This window comes from Equus caballus, chromosome 18 (assembly GCF_041296265.1).
Source record: "Equus caballus isolate H_3958 breed thoroughbred chromosome 18, TB-T2T, whole genome shotgun sequence".
Classification (NCBI taxonomy): Eukaryota; Metazoa; Chordata; class Mammalia; order Perissodactyla; family Equidae; genus Equus; species Equus caballus.
The window spans coordinates 79,331,091-79,354,214 of record NC_091701.1 but is presented as its reverse complement, the minus strand read 5'-3'; the positions used below and the strand labels follow the sequence as shown (position 1 = coordinate 79,354,214).

Genomic DNA, 23,124 nt, shown 5'->3' with positions numbered 1-23,124 from the left:
AACTGCTTATAATCTTCAGAAGAGCCAAGGCCGTAAAAGTCTGGCCTGAGGAACTGTCCAGACTGAAGTACACAACAAAGATGTGACAACGAAACGCAAAGGGAGATTCTGGATAGATTCTTTGCTATAAAATACATTATGAGGACACCTTGCAAAACTGGAATGCGGTCTGAGGATTAGTCAGCAGCAACATATTGACATTAATTTTGTGATGTTGATGGTTTATTGTGGCTGTGGAGGAGAGTTCTCTTGTGAATAGGAAATACATACTATTCAGAGGTGACAGAGCATTAGGTCAGAAACTTACTCAGGAAAAGAACAGTCCTTTTGCCGTACTTCCAACTTTTTTATAAGTTTGCGGTTGTTTCAAAATATTTTTAAAAAATGAAAAGACCAACTGTGCCAAGCAACCCAACCACGTTCAAGAACAAGGTCAAATTTACAAGTGCTGCTACAGTAATCTTTTCCCTCCCCCAAGAAAACAGTCAGGTGTATTTCAGTTGCCAAATATCAAATGTTTATTCTTTAGTTTCCTACTATTGCTAAAATCTATTTCATAATTAGCTCCTCTTAAGACCAGTTTTCATTTAACAGAAATTGTACCCTTTAATAATTCTCTGTGAAATATCCAGTACTGAGGGTGAGGATTCTTTAGGGCACAACTCTGACAACCAGGCCACCCGGCCACAAGGAGGGTCTCCTGCCCACCCGCCCCCACCCTCCCCAGAAAACTGCAAACGACTCAGGAACACCTCCGCAAAGCCAGCTGGGCATCCACATGAGCTGGAAACAGAGAACACCATACTTGATTCAAATTACAGTTTCAGTACTGTACTGTACACATCCAGCACTACACACGCTTAAAACAATATAAGCGTGCGTAATGACACGTTAGGTCTCACTTTTAAAGTAAAGTATAAGCAGGCCACTACAAATTTTAAAACTAGTAAATCATCTCATTTTACCTAAAGTTAAAAATATTGTTGCATACACACTGGCTGCTTCAGAAGCCTTGGTTGGTCATGCAGACACAAAGTGGAGAAAATATTTCAGCTAAGAATAACCACATTACATGTGTTTAAGAATCTTTCCAATCAAATCATATTCAAAGGAAGACTATCTCGAAGGGCCAGGGCCAGTTTCCAGGCTGAATGGTTTCTAGGAGAATGGATCATGCTGAGGTCCCCTGGCACATCTATGCTTCTTTGTAGATCCTGGAGGTACAAGTGCAGGCAGACCCACTGTGGTCCCCAGGGTGACTTCAGCCTCTGGGGGCAAGAGCACCTGGTTGTCCCTGGCTCAAGAGAGTCTCTCAGGCCTTGGAATGCCACCCAGGTCTGGACGGCTGCTCCGGGCCCATGGGGGCCATTCCAGCCTGTCAAGCCCAGAGGCAGCGCGGCTGCAGTTTGCCGGTAGCCCAGGGAGCTGCTGCTCTCGGCTGAACGGATCATTGGCTCTCACCCCAGGACAGTGCTGGACTGTGGAAGGTGGATCTGTCGGTTTGTTTGCGATTTTAATATGATCTACAAAAAAGGCCTAACTTGCAATTAATAGCACCATGAAAAAATATATAATGGTAGAAAACAGTATCATAAAATGAAGTCGCTTTTGATTCTGGGCAATGTTTCCTACCACTAATGTCAACAAGTCAACAAAGTAAACCATTTTAACTAAATTTGGGAAAAGAAGATAAATAAGATGTCTTTCCGGAGCAAAAATATGCTTTTAGGGAAAATATAGGCAAGATGTGTTCATTAGGCTGCAACTGTATATCTATGTAATTGAGCAGCAGAGGGAAAAATGTAGACATAGCTCCCTACTCAGAGTGTCTGTCAAGTAGGCATGTAGAAGCATTTTTAAAAAAGAAAACTGAGGGCAGAAGAGGCATCTAAACTCTTGGTGGAGTGGTCACTGGGGGTTCGGAAGATGCAGAAGAGCGCTGTGCACTAACGCATCAGCATGCTGCAGTTACACATCTACGCTTGAGAAATCAAATAACTACTGTCTGATTGAAAAAGGAATGCCCATCTCTACAGGAAGAAGAGGTAGTCTGTTAGTGAAACATGGACAGATGCTGGCCCTGGGCTGCCCTTTTGCTTTGCACATTCTTTAAAAAATTTTTGTAGATGTGTCTGTTTTACTAGCTGGCGCATTGCTAGAAGCAGATGTGCAGACAGGCATTCGCCCCAGTGAGGTCTATTTGTTGAGCACACATGAGCCGGGCTTTCTATAAAGCTAGTTGCGAGAGGGTGTTTGTCTTGAGAGAACTCAACAGGACTGAGGCAGTCTGTTAAGACCCCTATTGACTGATAGAGTCACTGGGCCAGATTGAACCAAACATGAGCAGAAGATGTATGTAGTCAAATCAAGTCAGATTCTCTGTGGTCCAGGAAATGAGGGAATCTTGCACTTCAAGTTGGAGGGAGCTGGCCAACGGGTTTCACGCCTGGGTGCCAGAGAGTTCCAAATGACGGCTCACATCTGTAACAGAAATTTAATAAGAATAGCAAGCTCTCCATGTGCCAATAGCCTTCAACAAACTTTCTCCTTTCCTCTGCCTCTTGTGAACACACACACACACACACACACACGTATGCACATACACACGCACACCCCATCCAAACTCTTCTTTATGCTTCAAGACCCAGGAGCAGTTCCACATTTTCCATGAAGTTTTACCCCAGCCCCCTCTCGACTCCTATAACACACATCATGTGAACTCTACACTTTGCAATTGAGTACTTCTGACACTATCACGTGACTCCACCTTCCATGCAAACACACCACCTCTCCCAATGGCATTACAAACTGAAGACAAGGACTGTCTTGGGTCTCCTCTTCCTCTGCCCAACACACGTTACTCAGCACAGCGCTATTCATGGAATAATCATACAATAAATATTTGACTTAGATGAAATATTCATTTATTTATTTAATAAACAACTCTTGAGCACCTGTTGTGTGCTAAGCCTGTAGAGTCAACTCTCTGGGGACCCATCCTCCAGAAATTGCATGAAGCCTATTTTGCGGAAGTGCTGAGTCGTGCTCTGCTTGGAATTGTGTGTGCATAATGCTTCCAGAATACAGATGGAAGACCCTGCCTATCCTCGAGAAGTTTGTGCTCTGGCCATTTTCACAGCTATTGTTTGTTCACCTCTCATTGCAAGGCATGTGCTAGGCTTGGTAGGTGGCTATGAAACTGCCGAACTTTGATTCCAGCTGCAGCTGGGGCGGACACTTCTGCACTCGCTGACCGTTCTAGCAAAACAGCCCTCCCATGCGTTTCTCTGCTTTTCTGCCTTAGGGCTTTCTCTGAAGACTTGAAAGCAGACTCATCCGGAGAACCTGGTGCAGCTCAAGGACGAGGGGGAATTAATGCCCCCTGCAGGCAATCCCAAGCCGGTGGGGATGGGAGCCGCTGGATAAATGCCCCACTTCCTATTCTTCTGAAGAACACTTCTGGGAGACCTCTGCACACGTCTCAGAGCTCCTGCGGCCTCTGCGAGACGTTGGTACTGCAACCTTCATTGCTTTCCCTCCCTGTCTGGCTCCCTCTCCCTGCTCCCTCACCGCTTCTTCCTGGGGTCACCATCCAAGTAAACTACTTGCACCCAGATCTCTGTCTCAGGGTCTGCCTCCAGGGGCCCAAACTAGGACAGAATACATTATTGTGAGCACGGAGATTGAGAGAAAAGATTTTTTTTCGATAGCAAAGTAATGAAACACAAGTTCTTCTCTAGGGTCAAAGCCACCGTCTTCACTCTCTGGGTCACCAAAGGAGTCACTGAACACCCTGGAGAGTCAGTTTCTCTCATCTGAAAGATAAGGAGGTGGACTACAGGAACACTTAGCTCCCTTCCCGTGCTACAATTTCATGACAACTGGATGCTGTGGGCATCTCTTTTGTACAGTCCTTCACCACTGAGTGCTGACAGAAGGGCAGTGGTGTCTGTCTCACTATCTGCCTCACGTCATTGCAACCTCAAAGGCAGAAGGCATACAAATTTTCCACAATCGATGCTTCAGACTTTCTGGATGTTCCTCAACATGACAGCACTCAAGTTGACAAAACTCACTCTCAATGGAAAATGTCCAAGTCCCACCTAACTGGCCTTCTGCGGCCACTCAGGCCCCCTAAACCTGCACATTCCTTACATCGAAATAACTGCATATCTTCACCGATTTCTCCTTCTTGCCTTTGGTGGCACCAGCCCAGATCTCTCTTCCACATCTCAGTCTAAAATCGGCATATGTCTGTGGAGCCTCACAGTGCCTCACTCAGTAATTTGCTTTTTTTTTTTTTTTTTGAGGAAGATTAGCCCTGAGCTAACATCTGCCGCCAATCCTCCTCTTTTTGCTGAGGAAGACTGGCCCTGAGCCAACATCCATGCCCATCTTCCTCTACTTTATATGTGGGACGCCTACCACAGCATGGCTTGCCAAGTGGTGCCATGTCCACACCCAGGATCCAAACCAGTGAACCCCGGGCCACCAAAGCAGAACGTGCGAACTTAACCACTGCACCACCAGGCCGGCCCCAGTAATTTGCATTTTTGACAAGGAAGACTTAGAATCATCCCAATTTTTGAAATATTAATTGGAAAACTGCCTTGATACAATAGTGGCTTATGAACTTTTGTCTGTTTATTTTTATTAGTGCTTTTACAAACTTACTGTTTGTTTGCTTTCAATGTACTTCAGAAAGCATAAATTCAGCGAAAGTGAAAATTCAGATTTTCACAAAAAAATACTAAAATTAGGCTTGAGAGACAGTTTCCCTTTCTTTAAAATTAAAATTCCAGGCTTAATGTGAAGCGCCCTTCCCTTCCCCAAAGCCCCAGTGGAGCTGTACCTGCGAGTCTAGGCTTCTTAGCCGTGTTCACCGCAGCCATGAACATGTATTCACTATTAGGGTCGTGCACACTGGGGCGAGGCTTCTGGAAGAAAAAGGCAGAAACATGGTTTGTCCGCTGCTCTTCCCCATCTCCAGCCCTGGTTTGCTGTTGCTGCTGCTGTTTGTTTTGGCTGTTCTCTGTTCTCTGATGAAGTCGTATGTAACAGCAGTGCTATAATGTGACCTAGGCTCCTGACTTCAGGCTAAGTAGGAAAAGGGCTTTAAATAAAAAGAGCTTTCTGCTGAACTTCCTTCCTCAATTTTGCCTTTATTTTTCCTTCCTCCCTAGACTGAGATCGTGGGCCCTACCCCACTCTCTTCCTTCTTGGTCTCTCTCGTCAAGTCCCATTCTGCACAGACAGCACCCCCTCCTCAGTGATGACCCTGTGGACATGCTGGAGCATCAGCAGACTTGCAGAATATGCACAAAGGTCTAAGTGTTTTCACTAAGAACCCACATCGTGAAAGACTAACCAGCATGCCCCCCAGCACAGAGAGATTTTTGTTGTCGTGACGGTTGGTGTTGTTTTATCTTTCTGCTTACTTTTCAGTGGTTTTCTTTAAAAGCAGGAAGTCCTAATAACTTACCAGGAAAAGTAGCTGGCCATTTCCTTCTTAGCTGCTCCTGGCACCTTATAGGACTTTCTCACTCATTGTTTTTCAATTGACCAGTTGAGTGAAACTTATAACTAATTCTTTCCTCTTTGCCCTGACCTCTTAGGAAGCTTAGAATCAAATTTGCAGCCCACGTTTAATAATTTTTAGAAGCCAGAAGCATCTATTTTTATGTTTTAACCTTCCCCCTGACTTCTTGTCTTCCTTGGACCCAATTTCCTTATCTCTTTTGAAGAATAATAATAATACATCTCTCTGTAAGCCATTGAATCTTTTTTGGAATAAAGTGGCTATAAAACAAATAAACCTTTGTTCCAAGTTAGTAATATAATTAGTAGATATATCTTGAGGAAAAGAAATGGTCTACCTATTGATCAAATTAATCTGGCAAGAGCAACACGTACTTTGATGAGTAAATAACCACTGGTATTCCTCAGTAAAACAGATGCAAGAAAAGGTAGAAATTGCTCACCTTTTTTACAAGGCAACATATAAGGACACAGGCAAAAATGTAGACCACCAGAAAAGCCGCACATCCTATGGGCAACCAGAGCTTCAGCTGGCAACAGAGCTGTGATTCTGGGTCGGGAAAAAGACACGTTAAGGAAAAACTCTGAGAATCAAATCTCCTCTTTCCGTGCTGAATCTCAAGTTCTTTTACCAAACTTAAAAGAGCTGTTTAATCAAATGACGCTTTTCTTCATCACAATCATGAAATCCACTAAATGGTAAATAACATCATTTTGGTATTACAGCAAGGATCCAAAACTAAAACCTAAAAGACTCTGTGTACATATATGTTTACAAATGTGGGTAACAAAGGGCTTATCTGTCTCTATTTTGCAAAAGTGTAAGTAGGGAAAGTAAAACTATTATATTCTAAGCAAGCCTTGTTGGGTTTTTTTGGTGTGGAAGATTGACCCTGAGCTAACATCTGTTGCCAATCTTTCTCTCGTTCTTTTTTCTCCCCAAAGCCTCAGGACATAGTTGTATATTCTAGTTGTAGGTCCTTCTAGTTCTTCTATGTGGGATGCTGCCACAGCATGGCTTGATCAGCGGTGCATAGGTTCCTGCCCAGGATCTGAACTTGTGAACCTGGGCTGCTGAAGTGGAGCACGTGAACTTAACCACTCAGCCATGGGGCTGGCCCCCTACAACTGTTATTTTCAATCATCTCTCACTTCAAATCCAGCACAAAACCCAAACCTTAAACATTAGGTAAATAGAGGTAATAGCCATTAAGACATGGGTTTGAGTATTTGTCTTAAATTCTTTTCCCTGATTTTAATGGCATATGTGTTTTAAAGACAACATGACCTATTTCTAACTCAGCAGTCTACGTGATTAAATTGCTTATTACTGATTAATGCTAATTATATTATTATTAATAAATCATCTCTAGCATATTTTCATCATAAATGATTGCCATCAAAGCACCTAAATGAACTCCAACACAAAATATATTTATTTGTTTCATTATTTTCATTGGTGAGGAAATTGTCAAAATGCGTATGTACTGTTAAGTCTGGCAAATGCAAACAACATCTTACCATAAATATGCAAATATTCTGTGCTAACAATCTCTTGAAAAGGAGGAGGATCAAAAATGAGGAGTTTGCAGGAGTAGTAGCTGGCATGAGAACGGTCCAGGTTATACAGGAAGAAAGAGACGCTGCTGTTGGACAGCTGAGACTGGCAGAGCTGCAGGTTCTTGACGGACACCGTGTTTCCACTCTCCTCCATCCTCGTGAGGTTGCAAAGTGGTTGCATCCCCTTCAGCAACTGCATTTTAAACTGCCGGACGGTCTCAGGATATTTGCATAAAATTTGGACACCCCCGTCATGAGCTATAAACATGTCCGACTTGGCAGAATCACCAATTTTCCCTGGATAAAAAGAAAGAAAACCGAGGAAACATAACGCTCTGTGAATATGTTGTGCTCATCATCATATTTGAACACAGAAGTCATCTCTTCATAAAGTCCCCTCTCGTGCCCCAAAATGAAAGAACTTCACAGCCAAAGGGAAAACTGTGCCCCAGAGAAACCTAACCAGATCTGTGCATGTCATATGTGAGCATATAATCTATAACACATTGAATGATACACAGGCACGGTAGGAATCACACAGATTGGTTCCTGCCCTCCGGCAGCTTTGATTATTGGAGACAGATGGTAAGCAAATAAATAGGCAGTAACGCCCCATCGCTCGTGCAAGGAGTGGAGTGCTACTGGAATAAAGCTGCTGGCTTGGGGTCTAATTTTGAGCGGAGAATCAGAAGATGCCACTTTAGCAGTGACTTTTAAAATTGAAATTGAGAAGGATTAACACTTAAACAAGGAAAGGTTTGAGGAAAGATGTGGTTTAGGACAAAAACTCTGAAAAGTACGAAACAGCTTAAGCTAAAAATGAATGACGGTATACATTTAGACTGTACCCTCCCACTAGAGAGCGAAAGAACGGATGAAGCATTTTCAAATGACAGAAATGTGTCTTCTCTGAACCTCGTCCATCAAAACTGAATCGAGGTCCGATAACAAAGGGAAACCCCAGGGGGCTGTTTAGTTTTTCATTTCTAAAATAAATTTTGAGCTTTTAGGAAGCCAAGGTTGTTTTTGTGAGCTGCGGAGGGATCACAGAGGGGAGACCAGAAATGGTTTTGGCCTGGTTGCAGATTCCGAGTTATTGGGTTTTAAGTGCAAAGTGTTCTTTGCCTTCCTTTTTCCTTTTTCTCTCCTCTTTTTCTTTTTTTAATATGAGAAAGTTTCATGCAGAAATTGGGAAAAATTATTAGCACAACAGTACTTTACTTAAGTTTGGAAATCTCTGTCTTTCTTCTTGAGAAAAGTATGCAACAAGTCTAAACAACATTTTTTAAGTCTTTGGTATTTCTTTTCCCTGGCAATGTAGTCATTTTTGTTGTTGTTTTTATTGTTGTTGTTGTTTTTGCAGGGGAAGATTCGCCCTGAGCCAATCTGTTGCCAATCTTCCTCCTTTTTCCCCCCCTCAAAGCCCCAGTACATAGGTGTATATAGCTGTAAGCCCTTCTGGTTCTTCTATGTGAGCTGCCAACACAGCATGGCTCCTGACAGACGAGTGGTGTGGTTCCATGCCTGGAAGTGAACCCAGGCTGCCAAAGCGGAGCATGCCAAACTCTAACCGTTAGGCCATCAAGGGAGGCTCATAAAGAATTTTTAAGAAAAAACAATTACCTAGTCCTCCAGTGAAATAGAAATATCATTTGTGTATTTTTGCTCTTTATACTTGTTTTATGTAATGGACATACTATTTTGTGTTCCGCTATTGTCAGTGAATGTTATATCATAAATATTCCATTTTTTACATAGTCATCATAATTACTCTTCTTAGTGACTATATAACAGGCCATGATGCTAATCTATCATAATTTATTAAAGCATTCCACTAATGGTGGATATCGGGGTTATTTTTAGCATTTTGGTTTTATGTAAATATTATGACATTTGGTCAAAATGTTTAAACATCATTATAACACTACGTATTGCCATACTGCTGTCCAGAAGAACTGCTCCAATTTATAAGAGAACTAGCCTTACGCCACAAGTCTGCTCGCACTGGCTGCCGTAAGCTTATTGAAGATTCACCACCGTTACTCATTTTCCCTAACACCTCTAGGCTTTCATTGATATCTCTCATATTACTAGGGAAGAGATTTTTGACTCAGGGAATTTGATTGTGAAAATACATGTGTCCTACTTTTCAGTTATGTCCAGATTATTCAACTGATTCCCACATCAAAACAACCAAAAATGCTGAAAAAAGTGTCTAAAAATATTATTAAAAGGATTAAAGAAATGACAAAAGGAAGAAAAATTACTAGGTTAAATTTGAAGAACCAGAGCCCAGAGAGATGAACAGAGCTGGAAAGCTGCTTTTACTCTAGGAGCATTTGCTGTTTCCCAGATTCAGACTTTTGTTTTTCTCTCTCAGCTCCCAGAGTCTACACAGTGAGAAATCCAGTAGAAGACCCTCCCTTTAACAATCTGGGATTCCGAAGAGTTTCATCCTTGGAGTACAGGTAAGCCAGAAGAAAACCAGCACTCATGCGGACTGAAGCCCAGCTTCAAATCACTTCAATGGTCCAGAAAACTTCAATCCTTGAACTTTGTTTAAGATGATTTTGGACTATTATTACCCCTAGGTTTTTGAAAGTAAAAATGCAAACTATTTCAGAGAGAAAAAATTTACATCCTAGGCCTCAAGTCCTTTCTACAAATAATATTTAAATACAATAAGTACACCATAAAAATAATCAGACATGCAAGGAAACACGATAACAAAAGCAGCAGACTACAGAAACAAACCCACAAGTAATTGCATATTTGAATTATCAGATCTCCAAAATAGAAGTAAAAGATAAAGGTGTAATAATATCTGCACAGCATAGGAAATTTCAAAAAAAAAGTCAACTAATTTGAAGAAGAATCGATTAGACAGGCAAAAAAACCCCCACACTAACTGAGATTAAAACTCAATGGATAGGTTAAGATCATATAGACAAGCTAAAGGGAGAGCTGATGAACTGGAAAATAGGTTAGAAAAATTATTCAGAATTAGCCGTAATTCACAGATTCAAGAATCCCAACAAATCACAAGCAGATTTTTTTTTCCTTTTTCTTTTTTTTTGAGGAAGATTAGCCCTGAGCTAACATCTGCTGCCAATCCTCCTCTTTTTTTTTTTGCTGAGGAAGACTGGCCCTGAGCTAACATCTGTGTCCATCTTCTTCCACTTTATATGTGGGACGCCTACACTGGATGGCTTGCCAAGCTGTGCCATGTCCACACGTGGGATCCAAAGTGGCAAACCCCGGGCCACCAAAGCGGAATGTGCACACTTAACCACTGCACCACTGGGCCAGCCCCACAAGTAGATTTTTTTTAACATGCACGTCTAGATATACCATAGTGAAAATCCTAAAAGCAGCCAGAGAAAAGAGATTGAGTACCTTCAAAGAAGCAGCTATTCGACTGACAGGTGATGTCTCAACATCAACAATAAAAGCCATGATACAGTAGAATTGGGTCTTATATCTTCAATGTGCTGAAAGAAATGACCTGTCAACCCAGAATATACTGTCGAGGAGAATAGTGAAGGTATTTGTAACTTGAAAATTTGATAAGCAAAGCACACATATTGCGATTTCTTGCTTAATGACTGAAAGAATAGGAACAGAAGATATAATCTAAGTGAATATCACACAATTCCATCTCATAGTGTGTATAAAGGAGGAGAAGAGCTGGGATCAGGAAGGAAAGCGCAAGAGTGGAAAGGCTTCTGTGTGCTGACAATGTTTCATCTCTTGACCTGTAGTGACTGTGGGAGTGCGGTGGTGCGCTTTATAATTATTCATTAAATTGTACATTGACATTTGTTCACTTTTCTGTATAGTGGTTTTGTCCTAGAATTAAAATCTTTAAAAGTATATAGAAGGAAAATAATGCTTGTTTCATTTTAAAAACAGAAGGAACAAGGTAAGCAAAAGCCAAAGGGGAAGGAAGCAACGCCCTGAGAAGAGGAGCAGTCCCCAGGCCATGAGAACGAAAGGGGTGTTGCCTGCGGACATGCTTGTCTGAAAGTAGATTCTGTTGCACTACTGTTGTTTTGACACTTATGTCTCTACCATCTGCTGCAGACATTAAAATCAGGGGGCTGGTTCTCAGTTCCTTTAGAAACGTTCAGAGCAAATTTCCCAAGGACTTGAGAATGGCAGCCAGTAAACCACAAAGAGATCTTGGAGCAAAAGTGTCTGCGGCCGCCGTGTGCACACACAGTGGTAGACGCAGTGTCTTCTGTTTCTCAAGATGGTTTGTCAGCAGCTTTTTCCCCTCTTGTGCCCATGCTGTGACTTATAACCAAACGCCAAGATAAAATGTAATCGTCGGTGGAAGTCCAATGCAGCGGTTCCCAAGGAAACCAGAGGCAAATTCTGGCTTTGCCATTAGCAAGCCTCTGTGACTAGGGAACCCCTCTGGACTTCAGTCTCTTCATCTGTGAAAAAGGAAATGAGACCAAAATCTCTTAAAGTTCTTTCCAACACTTATTCCCTCTGGATCCAGGATCAGAACATATTCAGATGAGATCACAAACAACTGAGAGAGCCATTGCTTTGCTGTTGGGTCCTCCAGAGGAGAAGTCATGTTCCCATAATCCTGTCTCTGCCCCAGCATAATACTGGGCTGTTCCAGGGAGCCAGGAGAAATGAAAACTAATGAGACTACCTTCCTTGCCCATAAAAGTATTCAGCTGTGGCTAGGAAGACTCCCACAGTTTTGCCCCAGTGGCAGCGCCAAGGGTGCATGCCACTGACGTCAGAGAAGTCACTGGGGGTTCCAAAGTGTCATTTCTACTGGACAGGCTGAATTTTTCATTTTCTCATTTTTAGTCTAAAAACTGCCTGAGTCGCCTTTTTATTATTCACTGTGTTGATAGGAAGTTTTTGTATCCCTAGTGCTTACTCCTTTTAGCTGGAAAGCCATTTGGCAACTCGAAATCTGCGGTTTAACTGTTTTCAATCAAAGGAACCAGATACGGCATCTGACCAATTGCTCCCTAGTTACCTTGGCACCTATAGAACAGGTGTGCTCCAACGCCTGATCACAAATTCCCCTTAGCCTTGGTGACATTTGAAGAGCAGTGTCAAAGCAGATCACTACTACAACCATGACTAAAACATTTCATGAATAGACAGACAAGTTAAGGAAAATCTGAACACACAAGTTTCTTATAACTGAAGAAGCAGCTAGAATCTTTTCTCCACCTTCCCTGGGGTTCTCATCTCCAAGTCTAATATTCAACCAGGAGTACTAGTATGATAGCACCAGTTTTTATAGCCAGTGTCTGTTTTGATTGGTTGGGTATCAAATTTGGTCAGTCGCTCTACTGTAGCAGTAGTTAAAAATTGCGTTTCCCCCCTCACCAATCTCTTCCTTCCTTTGTCTCACGCTTAAATTTTCTTCATCTACCATCTCTTAATATAAAATAATCCTCCAAAATATCCTCTCTCACACTATCTTTGACACGTTCCTCACTCTCCCTAACATCCCATCTCCATCTCCAACATCCATAAATCCTCATATACCCTGTCTGCCCATGTTTCAGACACCCTGTAAACACCCTCACCTTCACACCCGTGCTCCTGTAATATGGTTCAACCTCTGCCCAGCATCACACACGCTCAGACCTGGTAAACTTAGAAATCATCCAGCAAGCCTGATTCTTCCATGTACAGTCAACCAACGGCCCAGACAGGTTAGATTATCTGTCTGAGGTCACACCACTTTTTGGATGCATGAAGATTTGGGGTTCAATCTAAGGTTGAAGTGACACTAGCAACAGTCAAGAGAAGTGTAACGAAAGCAGCAGCCATGTAAAGCTGGCCCCTGGTCACTCCAGACTAAGTCCTACAGGATCGCTGTCCAGATCTGCCTACAGGAAGAAGGTCTAACTTCCTGTGCCTCTGTTTCATGTCTGGTAGAATCTATCTACTTCTCCTCCATCTAAACTGCAACTCACGCAAACCAGCCTCATCTCTATCTGGGACTCCAGAACTGCCTAACTTTCTGCTCTCACTCTTGCACCATCTATTCTCCTCAGGGCAGCCAGAACATTCTTTGAACATACATAATCAGATAACATCATTGCCCTGCTTATCAACATCCAGGGCCTTCCCATCTCACTTAGAATAAAGTCCAACTCCTGCCCTGGTTTCCACAACCTGCATGACCAACCCTAGCTGTCCAACACCATTTTATACCCACCATTCACTACACTGCAGTCACACTACTCTTCTTTCTATTCCCCAGACAGACACAGCTGGTTCCCAGGGCTTTGAATTTGTTGTTTCCTTGCCTGGAATGTTCTTTCTGATCTTCCTATAGCTGCCTCTTACTCCTCCAGCAACCATTGGTCAATCCAAAGTGCATCCCTATCACTTTATAGAATATTACCTGAGATAAAGTATTTATCATTGCCTGAAAATGTCTGATTTATTTCTTCACTTGTTTGTTGTCTGGCCACCCCACTCTAATTCAAGTTGGAAAGTCAGGGACCTTGTTGATTTTTTTCACCAATCCATCCCGGGTATCTACAATAGCACCTGGTATGCAGTTAGTCACAATAAATATTGATTGGATGGATGTATGGATGGATGTATGGATGGATGGATGAACAAATGAATATGTAGATTTCATTGATGTTATAAATCTGGGGAGATGAAGTCTTGAATATAGAATGTAAGAATTAGAAGGGCTCTTAGAAATGGCCCAATTCAGCCTTTCGTTTTACATTTTACATTTACATTTATCAAGCTAATCTGGGGCCAGAAAAGTGAGTATCCTGCCCAGGATTACACAGCTTATAGCTGGGACATGATCCCAGGGTTAGCTACACCATGTTGCCTTTCTTCTGGAAACAAGTGCACACAAATATACAATCAAGCATAAAAGACACCTCCTCAAGTAGGATGTCAGATTCTAATGCAAATTATATGTCTGAGCTTTAAAGAAACAGGTTCTTTACCTATAAATGTCCACTAGGTTCATAAAACTTGTTAAGATGGTTGATGATTCTCTGGAGAGGGGAGGACAGGTTTAAACCTGATTGATTATCTGGATCCTCCAGAGTGAGCAGTCGCTAAGATTGCCCAACAGAGGGCCAGGACAGGGGCCGCTGGGCCAACAATTGTTCTAACACACCGAGACGTCTCATAACCACAGCATGTTAGAGATTTGTGATATAAACACCATGCTATATCCTCTAGCATTTAATGCACTCCTAAAAACACAAATAAGAAAATGTTCTCTTGACTCCTGGGGTGATTAGTTTTAAAATCTGATTATTAAGTCTTAGTTTTTGTCTTGCTGCCGTATCCATTTACTCCTTGCTGGTACTCCTAGATTCCGAGTCCTCGAGAGAACAGGTGCTGGATCCTCTTCGTCGCACGACTACCGTGTCTACAGGCTGCAGTCTTCCCAACAAAGGCTCAAACCTGTGAACTGCTGCTATGATTTTTATAACATAACTGTTGGTATCAATAGGCTAATGTTTTCAAGAGTAAAACCAGAGTCTTAGTGCTGGGTGACTTTTTCAGGTTTTCACATTTTTTAAATGATAAGAGCATTTGCATCTTCTTCTTAAAAGGCTGTTAAGAAAATCTCTGAAGAAAAGGTCATTCACCTGAGAATTACGCTATGGTTCAGAACTTTATTTGCAAGTTGATTCTTTGAATATCTAAACTATTTCATTTCTTCAGTATGAGATGGTCTTGCTGGAACCATCCTGCCAGGACTCTTTGTATGCAGTTGTATTCTCCCAGTTGAAAAGCTTTTGGCAAAAACCCACACCACGCGGCAGGGTGCAAGACAAATCAGCAATTCAACTTGACTCTCCTTAATTCAGACTGCTAACCACAAACCTCCACAAAGGCCTCAGAGTCACAGAGAGATAAGATCTCCTGAGTTCGCAATTACTGATAGTGCTTATTAAACACGTTTTCTGTAATCCAACAATGATAAGCTTTAGCTTAGCACAGCACATGAATGTAGCATAAGAGGAGAAATTTTAAAAATTGCAATATTTATATTAGGTTCTTGTTACATTTGATCTTTTACGAAGAAATTGTGGCATTTAAAAAATGTGCTTTCTACCACTTTTTTCACCTTTCATAAAAGCAATGTCATTTCTTTTGAGTCTACTAGCTAAAATTTTTAGAGTCCTGATTAGTAGACTTTTATATATGCATCATTTTTATATTCACATTGTTTTTCAAAGCCATCCATACTATAAAGAAGTGATGGAAATTTGCAGGAAGGGTAGGCAAAATAAACCCAACCCAAATTCTTAACACTTGAAGAAAAGAAAGCCAAAAAATGTGAAGAAAAGTAAGGAGAAAGTCAAAAAGCCAAGAGTATATACACACGCATATACATTAAAGGAGTAAATTGTTTTGACTCTCCAGGAAGCTCTGTAGGGAAGATAAAACAACCGTTGGTCCTCTAAGTGTATATAATAAGAAAAATGGAAAATTGATTTTCTTCTAGTAAAAACTGATTTTCTTCATGAAAATGGAAAAATCTCAGAGGTGTTATAAAACTTTGTAGCACTATTCCCGAAGTAATTAATTTTCAAACAAGTTACTTTGCCAGTTATTTCATTGCCATTAATTTGAAACTGTCCTGCTAGGGAAATCACAGGAGACGAAATAAACCCAACTCTCTTCCACAGAGGGGGAGGGGTGGGCATTCTATCAGCACCCACGAATATCCATGTTACTTCCCGTCCTTCAGCTGCTGTGCACAGCCCTTTGGGCACACAGACAGGGTGTTCACTGGCTGAACCTGTTTACTTTGAGGCTTCAGCTCTCATCTGTACTCCAGCAACCTACATCTTTCTCTCAAGCCCACCTCTCCCCTTGTCTCTAGGGGATATTTCCAACGTCCCGTCAACATCTCTATCAGGATATTCCCTGACGCACGAAGAGAAACATTTCCAAACTGAATTCAATATTCCCTCGCAAACCCACAGCTCTTCCTCTAAAGGGGTCACTAGTCTGACCCTTGGAACCTCAGAGTCTTCCTCATTTCTCCCCGTCTCTGACTCTCCTGACCCAGTTGGTCACCAAGTCCTGTTGACTCTTGCTCAAGGATATGTCTTCAATTCAATTGCTTTTCTCCACTCCCATTGCCAGTCTAGGACCTTTTCATGTCTTCCGTCAACTGTGGAAGCATCTTCTTGACTGGCCTTCTCAACAGCAGTCTTTCCCCTCCAAGTCCACCCTCAATGCTGCTCCCAAAAAAGGTGTTTCTAAAAAGCATTTCGCACTCCAGCCTAAAAGTCTCCATTAAATTGTTTATGATTTGAAAAATCAATTTTCTTGGCATGACACAAAATCTTTTCTCAATCTCATGGACCATGGTTCAAGCCATACTGAAGTTTTTGGCCATTCTTTTCACATTCTTACTCCTGTTTCCTTAGACTAGGATATCCAATTACTCCTTTATCTGCCTAGAAACCCCCATTCATTCTTTAAGAATCATTTTAAATTAGTCCCTGAGGCCCCTAGACAAAGACTCCTATCTCTATGTTCTCAATAATACTTTGCTTACATCAGTATATTTATAATGCATTATGAAAGCTTAGATCACTATTATTTTTGTCTATCTTTCTCACTTAACTGTGAACTTCACAAGGATAAGGACTACATGGTCACCTAAATAATCCCAGGACCTAGAACATGTTAGAAGCTCAATAATATTAAATAAATGAATGTGTAGAAGAATTTGGGGGCTGAGCATGGTTGGTCCATGTCCTGCAATGCACTGAGGAAAGGAGCAAGAAAAGCAGAGCAAGAGAGCCTGCTTACTGAATGTTGGAGAACACTTGCTTCGCAGTCCGAAGGCAAATTCTCAAACTGAGTGACGTTCAGCCAATTCTCTGAAGCCCCATAGCTCTGGAAGCTATGTAAACATCTAAGCTTTCAAAAGCTTCCAAAAAAGTAATAATAACAACCACAAGCATTGTAATTACAAGCATTGAGTGTTTCTTATGTTTTGAGTGCTGTGTTAAATGCATTACATGCAATATCTCATTTGATGTCTATAACTGCCTTTTAAGCCACATTTCTTATTTTTAGCCCTGTTTTACAGGTGAGGAAACTGAGACTTGAATAACTGGCCCAAGGTTATACAGCCAATATGTGGTGGAGCCATAATTTGAACTTAGACAACCTGAGACCAGAGTCCACACTGTTTAAAAGCCTCTTAGTACGTTAAGCTGGATTTGGAAGTTATTTGTGGATATTTCTTTTCCTTCAAGATGTACTGGGTATATAATTATCCCAAATACTTAAAGTAGTACTCACATTCATGCCATATATGTATTCTGTGATTGAAAGAGTTATCATACATCAAAAAATATATCAAATAATTTCTTAGATATGACAATACATTGTGCTTAACACACCGATTTCCCTCAACATCCTCGTCCATCAACCACTGTGTGTTGAGCTGCCCTGTGTATCAGCACCTGCAACACAGTGGGGTCCTTGCTCCAACAAGGTCTAAATTCTTAATGATTATTCTGTAACTTACCTGCCTTTAGAAATGTAAAAATATGGATTCACATACACATGAAACTTTCATCATACATAAATAAGTACAAACAGGAGCTGGATGAGGTTTTTGCTTTGGATCTAGACAGGACGAAATGAACAGAACTCTAACTGTGAGCGCAGGAGAGGTTGTATTTGTTGTTGCTGTCGTTCGTGAATGGATTTTTTTGATGCTGGGCTGGAGGAGGATATAAACGATGTCTACAAAAAGTTCGATTTCTCAAACTCAAAAAGTTACATTTAAATGATCTTTAATTGCTTGTTGAAAGTGCCACATCTATGTCAACATGACTCAGACAAACAGAAGATTCTCTCGGAACCAGTGGTTGACTGAATCAAAACTCTCTGAGTCTGTCACCCTCCTTAAGGACAACCTGTTTCTTCTTAGCTTTTCCTCAAGACAAGCAGACACAGGCCTGAGTATGCTGTGCACGACCCAGGGGAGGTTCACCCCCTCAATTTCTGACTCTCTTTAATCTTACAAATCTTGGTCTGTTCTGATCAATCTTCCAGGCCAAACCAGTGAAAAAAAAATTTTTAACTAATAGCTTTCATTTGTATTCCATATTCTCTACATACTTCAGTTCCACTTTCCAAAATATAATTTTGAATTTTTATAAAAAGGTTTCAAATGCCGAAATTCTTCTTTTACTTACAATGACCAAAAATAACTATTTGATAGACCCAATTTATTATAACAGCAGTGGCACAGAGATGCCATTTATGGAGCAAAGGTAGTCTTTGGTGGGGGGGGGTATTCAAGGCTACAAATGGTTTTTTAAATATTTTTTTAAATTCACAAAGTCCAATAAATCTTTTTCCATACAAATTCATATACTTGGGATAAGGAGGTTGCATAAATTGGGGGTTTTGCTCAGTTTACAACTGTGACTACTGAGGCCAATTTTTTTAGGTCAAATAAGTCCATGGATCTTACAGTGAGCAAAGTTAGGATGAGAATTAAGGGCCTCCCTATGCACCTACATTCTGTTTCTACCAAGAAATGGGAAATGCTGTTAGTAATTTACAAACTATGATATTCCATTTCATCTGAGGGAGTTGTTGATAGCAGTGGCAAGTTATGAAAGCCATTTTGTTCACTAATGATGAAAGAACAAGTGATTTAAGATTTTACATAGGAATAATAGACATTTCTAGAAAAAAGGAAAAAAGACAAAGAAAAAGATATAATTAATTAAACTACTGGGAGAAAACTATCCCTGATATTTAAAAAACAACAACAAAACCCCACTTAGGGCAGCAGATTGGAAGGTCTTACTCAGCCCCAAGCAATGCCCGTGGAAACACTCACAGAACCAGGCCAACCCTGTTGGAATTCCTGAATCCCCAGATTGAAATGAATAGCCTACAAGATTCTAGAGAATTTAAGTTACTTACAAAGGAATGAGAATCAGACTAGCACAGAGCTCATCCTCTGTAATCCTAGAGGCAAGCAGACGATGAGTGAAGACCCACAGACTATTCAGAGAACAGCCAACACTCCAGGATCCTATCCCCAGAAAAGGTATCAGTCTCCCATCAGTGAAAGCAAGACGTCTTTACTCATGCTGGGATTCAGAGAGTTTGGGGTCTCTGAAGAAAATAATGGAAATCTGATCATTGGATCAGAACAGAGATCACAAGACAGGAACAGATGGCAAGAAGCATGCTGAAAACAGGTGAAGTAAATGTGAAGAATCCTTGAAACAGGAGAGAAATACTGTAAAAGGAAATCTAGCAATGACTAAAGGTTTTCAGTTATTTTAACAAAACCCTCGTGTGGGGCAGGGATGTGCTAACGGGCCAGCACGGGAGAAGGAAGGAAAGAACATTCCTACGTCCTCATGTCAAAGGGAGGGGCGTAGGCATCAGGCAAGGGCATTGTCATTATTCATTTTAATACAATAATAAATAAATAGACATTCTGTTAAGATGCTCTGAACGTGATAATGACTTAGTCAATTAAGAAGTGTGGTCAACCTTCTAAATTACGGAGGGAAAGAGGGGAGTTAACAGAAACTTCATCATACCAACAAACATAAAAGAGAAAAAAGAGGATACTACAACAGAGGAAAATAAATAGAAGTAAACATCATATTGAAGGGATAAAATCAATAAGGCTTACCATGCTGAGTGAGAATGACCTAAATTCCTCTACCAAAAGAAAAGATTGACAATTTGGATTTGTTTAAATCCAGTTGAATACTAGAAGGGGGTACTGGGAGGGGTCAAAGGTCAGCAAGCCCCACAGACTCCTCTCTGAGCTCTGGGGAGGGACCAGTACTGGAGACACCAAAGGCTGTTTTTCCTGAGGTGGCGGAATTCAGGAATCCCTGCTTTGGTGCCTTGGTGACAAAAGCATGGCTCAAAATGAGCCTGAAGGTTGTCCTCCCAGCTTCCTCCCAGAACACATCAGGAGACATGCACATTTATTAAGCACCATCTGACGTCCATCATTCCCACTCCACTGCTTTCAAAGCGGTCATTCTAAAACAAGAATTTATCAGGTCACCGCATGGTCCCCATGGACCATAAGGTCGAGAAAGAGCTTCTTCTAAATGCAATGAGAGGTTCACATTTTCCCCAGGTTCTTTCACAATGAGGAGCCTCCTATTGTTCCAGAGTCATTAAAAGAAGGCAGCTTTGTTAAACTTTACATTGAGATCAAGAGAAGACTGAGGATCACCATGATTTCCAACCTCAACTCACCAGCCAAGTAACAAAACTGGTCAGAATTTCTGTCTTTTGAGATTTACGTTTCATCTGTGCCACGCCACCACGGTGTAGAAAGAAGGTAGATATTGGAGTCAGGCACATTTGAGTTCTAATCCTGGTTCTGCCATGAATTATGCAACAAATCACTTAGCCTTCCCTGGTCTGAGATCCTTCAAACATTAACTGAAGGTGACAATGCCTGCCTTTCTGTGGGATGAGAAAGGCTACACAGTCGGCAGGATTAGAAATAAGCAAGTGCTCAGTTTACCTTGTGTTTAGAGCTTTTAAAAACGGTAGTTGCTGGATAAATGCCTGGCAAAGATATTTTTCATTTGAAGATTGTTAGTGTATTTACCGTCAATGTTTAGCCATTCGTGCCTCAACTATGCCACCTGTCAACTGGAAAACAGCCTGTCACGGTTTTCCGTGTGATGAGAGTGAACACTGGTTTTATTCCATTAGAATCTAAGACGAATATCATTCCAGAAGCACAATTTATTCATCAGCTTAGTCTGGTGACTTGAAATGATTCAACCTAGGCTGGATCCATCCTTCCTCGGAAATAACAGCTGTGCTAATTCAGATCTCCCGGGCGCAATATCGCCGCCACCAGCGTTCTCATGGCTTTGGCACGTCAGGATGACTTTTAGCAGTACAGACAAATCCTTCAATGGCTTGTACCAATGTGTTTGGAAGAAAATCCAAAGCCTTCACACAGCCCACACAGTCTGATTGCTCTGGCCTCTGCATTTCTTTCCAACCTCATCTTGCGCCATCCCCAACCCCTCCCTCTCTGTGCTCAGGCACATCCTCTTTCTCGAAGTTCCCTGACCTTCCTTCATTCCCTCCTGCCACAGGCGCTTACTCTTCTCGTGGTATGGAATGTTCTTCCCTCCCTCACGCCCTTCTCCCCATCCACTCCTACTTGTTCTTCAAATCTCAGCTCAAGTACCGCTTTGACAGGAAAGACTTCAATGAGCCCTGCTCCCCAACCCCACCTCCACACCCACCAGTCTAACAGGCTTCTTTGTGGCATCCTCTCAAAGAACTGAGTTCTGCCCGTAATTACTATTAATTCATGGGATTGGTTGATTAATCATTCTGTTAGCTTCGTGAGAGCAGGGACTGGCCTGATTTTGCTCATCAGTGTACCTGCAGCGGCTACCTCAGTGCCTCCTGCCCGGCGAGTGCTTGGTGCTGCATGAAGGAACGGAGAAGTGAATGAATGAATGAATACGAATTCTGACACTAGTCATTTGTTGTTCATGCTGCTAAAGGCCTTCACTGGGTTGTAGAAAAGGCCCAGTTAAACAATGAAGTAGCCCGGAACTGCCCTTGGGCCTTATTAAAAGCAGACACTTACTCCTCATTCGTCTTTACTTAAGAGCATCTGAGCCACCTGGAGCCACCACAAGATCAAACATCTGAGCAATCTGCTTTTGTTTTTTATTTCTTTGGAGAGAAAAATAAAGTCTATTTCTTTGTACCACTGCAAAATTTATCTCAAGATAAGATCATTCACTTTTAGTGTTAAAAGAACTTACCAATTAAATATAATTTAAATTCATTTTTCTCAGCCTCAAGAACATGGCTCAGAGTAAAAGATAAAATGAAAGTAATACGAAAATGTACCAAGTAAGAAGCAACAGAAGCATGTATATTAATTTGGTTGTAGGTGGCCTTATGGAAATTGTTCAAATAGAGCCCGATCTATACCATCTGAGAGACAATCCAGGACTTCAGAATATTTTTTTTAACATCCGTAGGGGCCTAGGGAGTATTTTAACATCACCCACTGGTGTTGAAAAAACTCTGTGGCAGCCCAGGCACTTCTGACAACAGACCACCCAGAGAAGATTAAAATCAAAATCTGTCTTTTCAAAGCCCTTCTGTTTTATTTTCTCCTTCGGAAAGAATTCCCAGCCCAAATGCCAGGACTATTTAATTTTCATTCTGTTGACACGAGTCCTCTTTCTCCGCGAACAGCAAGCCACGCTTCTACTTCATCCACTAAAGGTGACTCCCAGCTGGTAATTTAAAATTTTAATGGTTTGATGAAACATTTTCTTCTTCTTAAAACACAGAATCAAAGGCAGCAACGCAAACTCGATGCCATCAACAGTGACATGGGCGACAAACGCCCTTAGCCATGCTGCTTGGGCTCTTCTGTAATTGTTCCTACTTCCAACAAAGAAAAAATTCTATTTGATGCCTAATTTTTCTACTTTTGATTTTTCCTAATGTTCCCTTGAATTAGAACTTAATAAGAGATATTGAATAGGCCACTTACCTGTGAGAGCTTCAACTTGGAAGCAGAAGAGAAAGAAATAGCAGAGGTTTGACTTCATGTTTACCAGAAACAAACACAGCCCTCTCCTCCAGTGCTCAAAGCTGACAGCAGATTCATGCTCTCGGTTGTTTTCTATTTGCCAGAAAGGAAGTGGGTTTGTGGGGGTTGACGTAGTGTCACACTTACCATCAAGTCAAGGAGACGTCTCCTAATTGATGTTGCCCGCTCTCTGGAGGCATTATTGCTCATGGGAGTTAAGCTTAATCCATGGATTGCTGACGATTTTGAAAACGGAGAAAAACTTTACCCTCATTCTGGTTCCAACAAAACAAGTGAGAGGGACAATGCCTCTTCTTTTCAGAACCACCCTCCTTCTCTGACTCAACAGTTATTGGAGATCGCAGCACCTAAAAATAGCCACAGCATGAATAACACCTATTTGACACATTTTTATCTTATGCTGT

The 23,124-nt window shown here is 41.5% G+C and overlaps 1 protein-coding gene across 2 annotated transcripts; it reads right to left on the bottom strand.

Moving 5' to 3' along the window:
• Positions 1–494: 494 nt before the first annotated feature.
• On the bottom strand, positions 495–22,777 carry ICOS (inducible T cell costimulator). 2 transcript variants are annotated; one of them, XM_005601696.4, is made up of 6 exons: positions 22,661–22,765; positions 21,523–21,567; positions 7,060–7,395; positions 5,982–6,088; positions 4,853–4,937; positions 495–2,481 (listed from the first exon to the last, which is right to left on the bottom strand). In XM_005601696.4, exons 1-6 carry the CDS (start codon positions 22,716–22,718, stop codon positions 2,441–2,443), a joined length of 672 nt encoding a protein of 223 aa, XP_005601753.1. In that variant the 5' UTR covers positions 22,719–22,765; the 3' UTR covers positions 495–2,440. The 2 variants fall into 2 exon arrangements, with proteins under 2 accessions (XP_005601753.1, XP_001497918.3); XM_001497868.7 differs by lacking the exon at positions 21,523–21,567 and having other exon boundaries at positions 22,661–22,777.
• Positions 22,778–23,124: the final 347 nt, after the last annotated feature.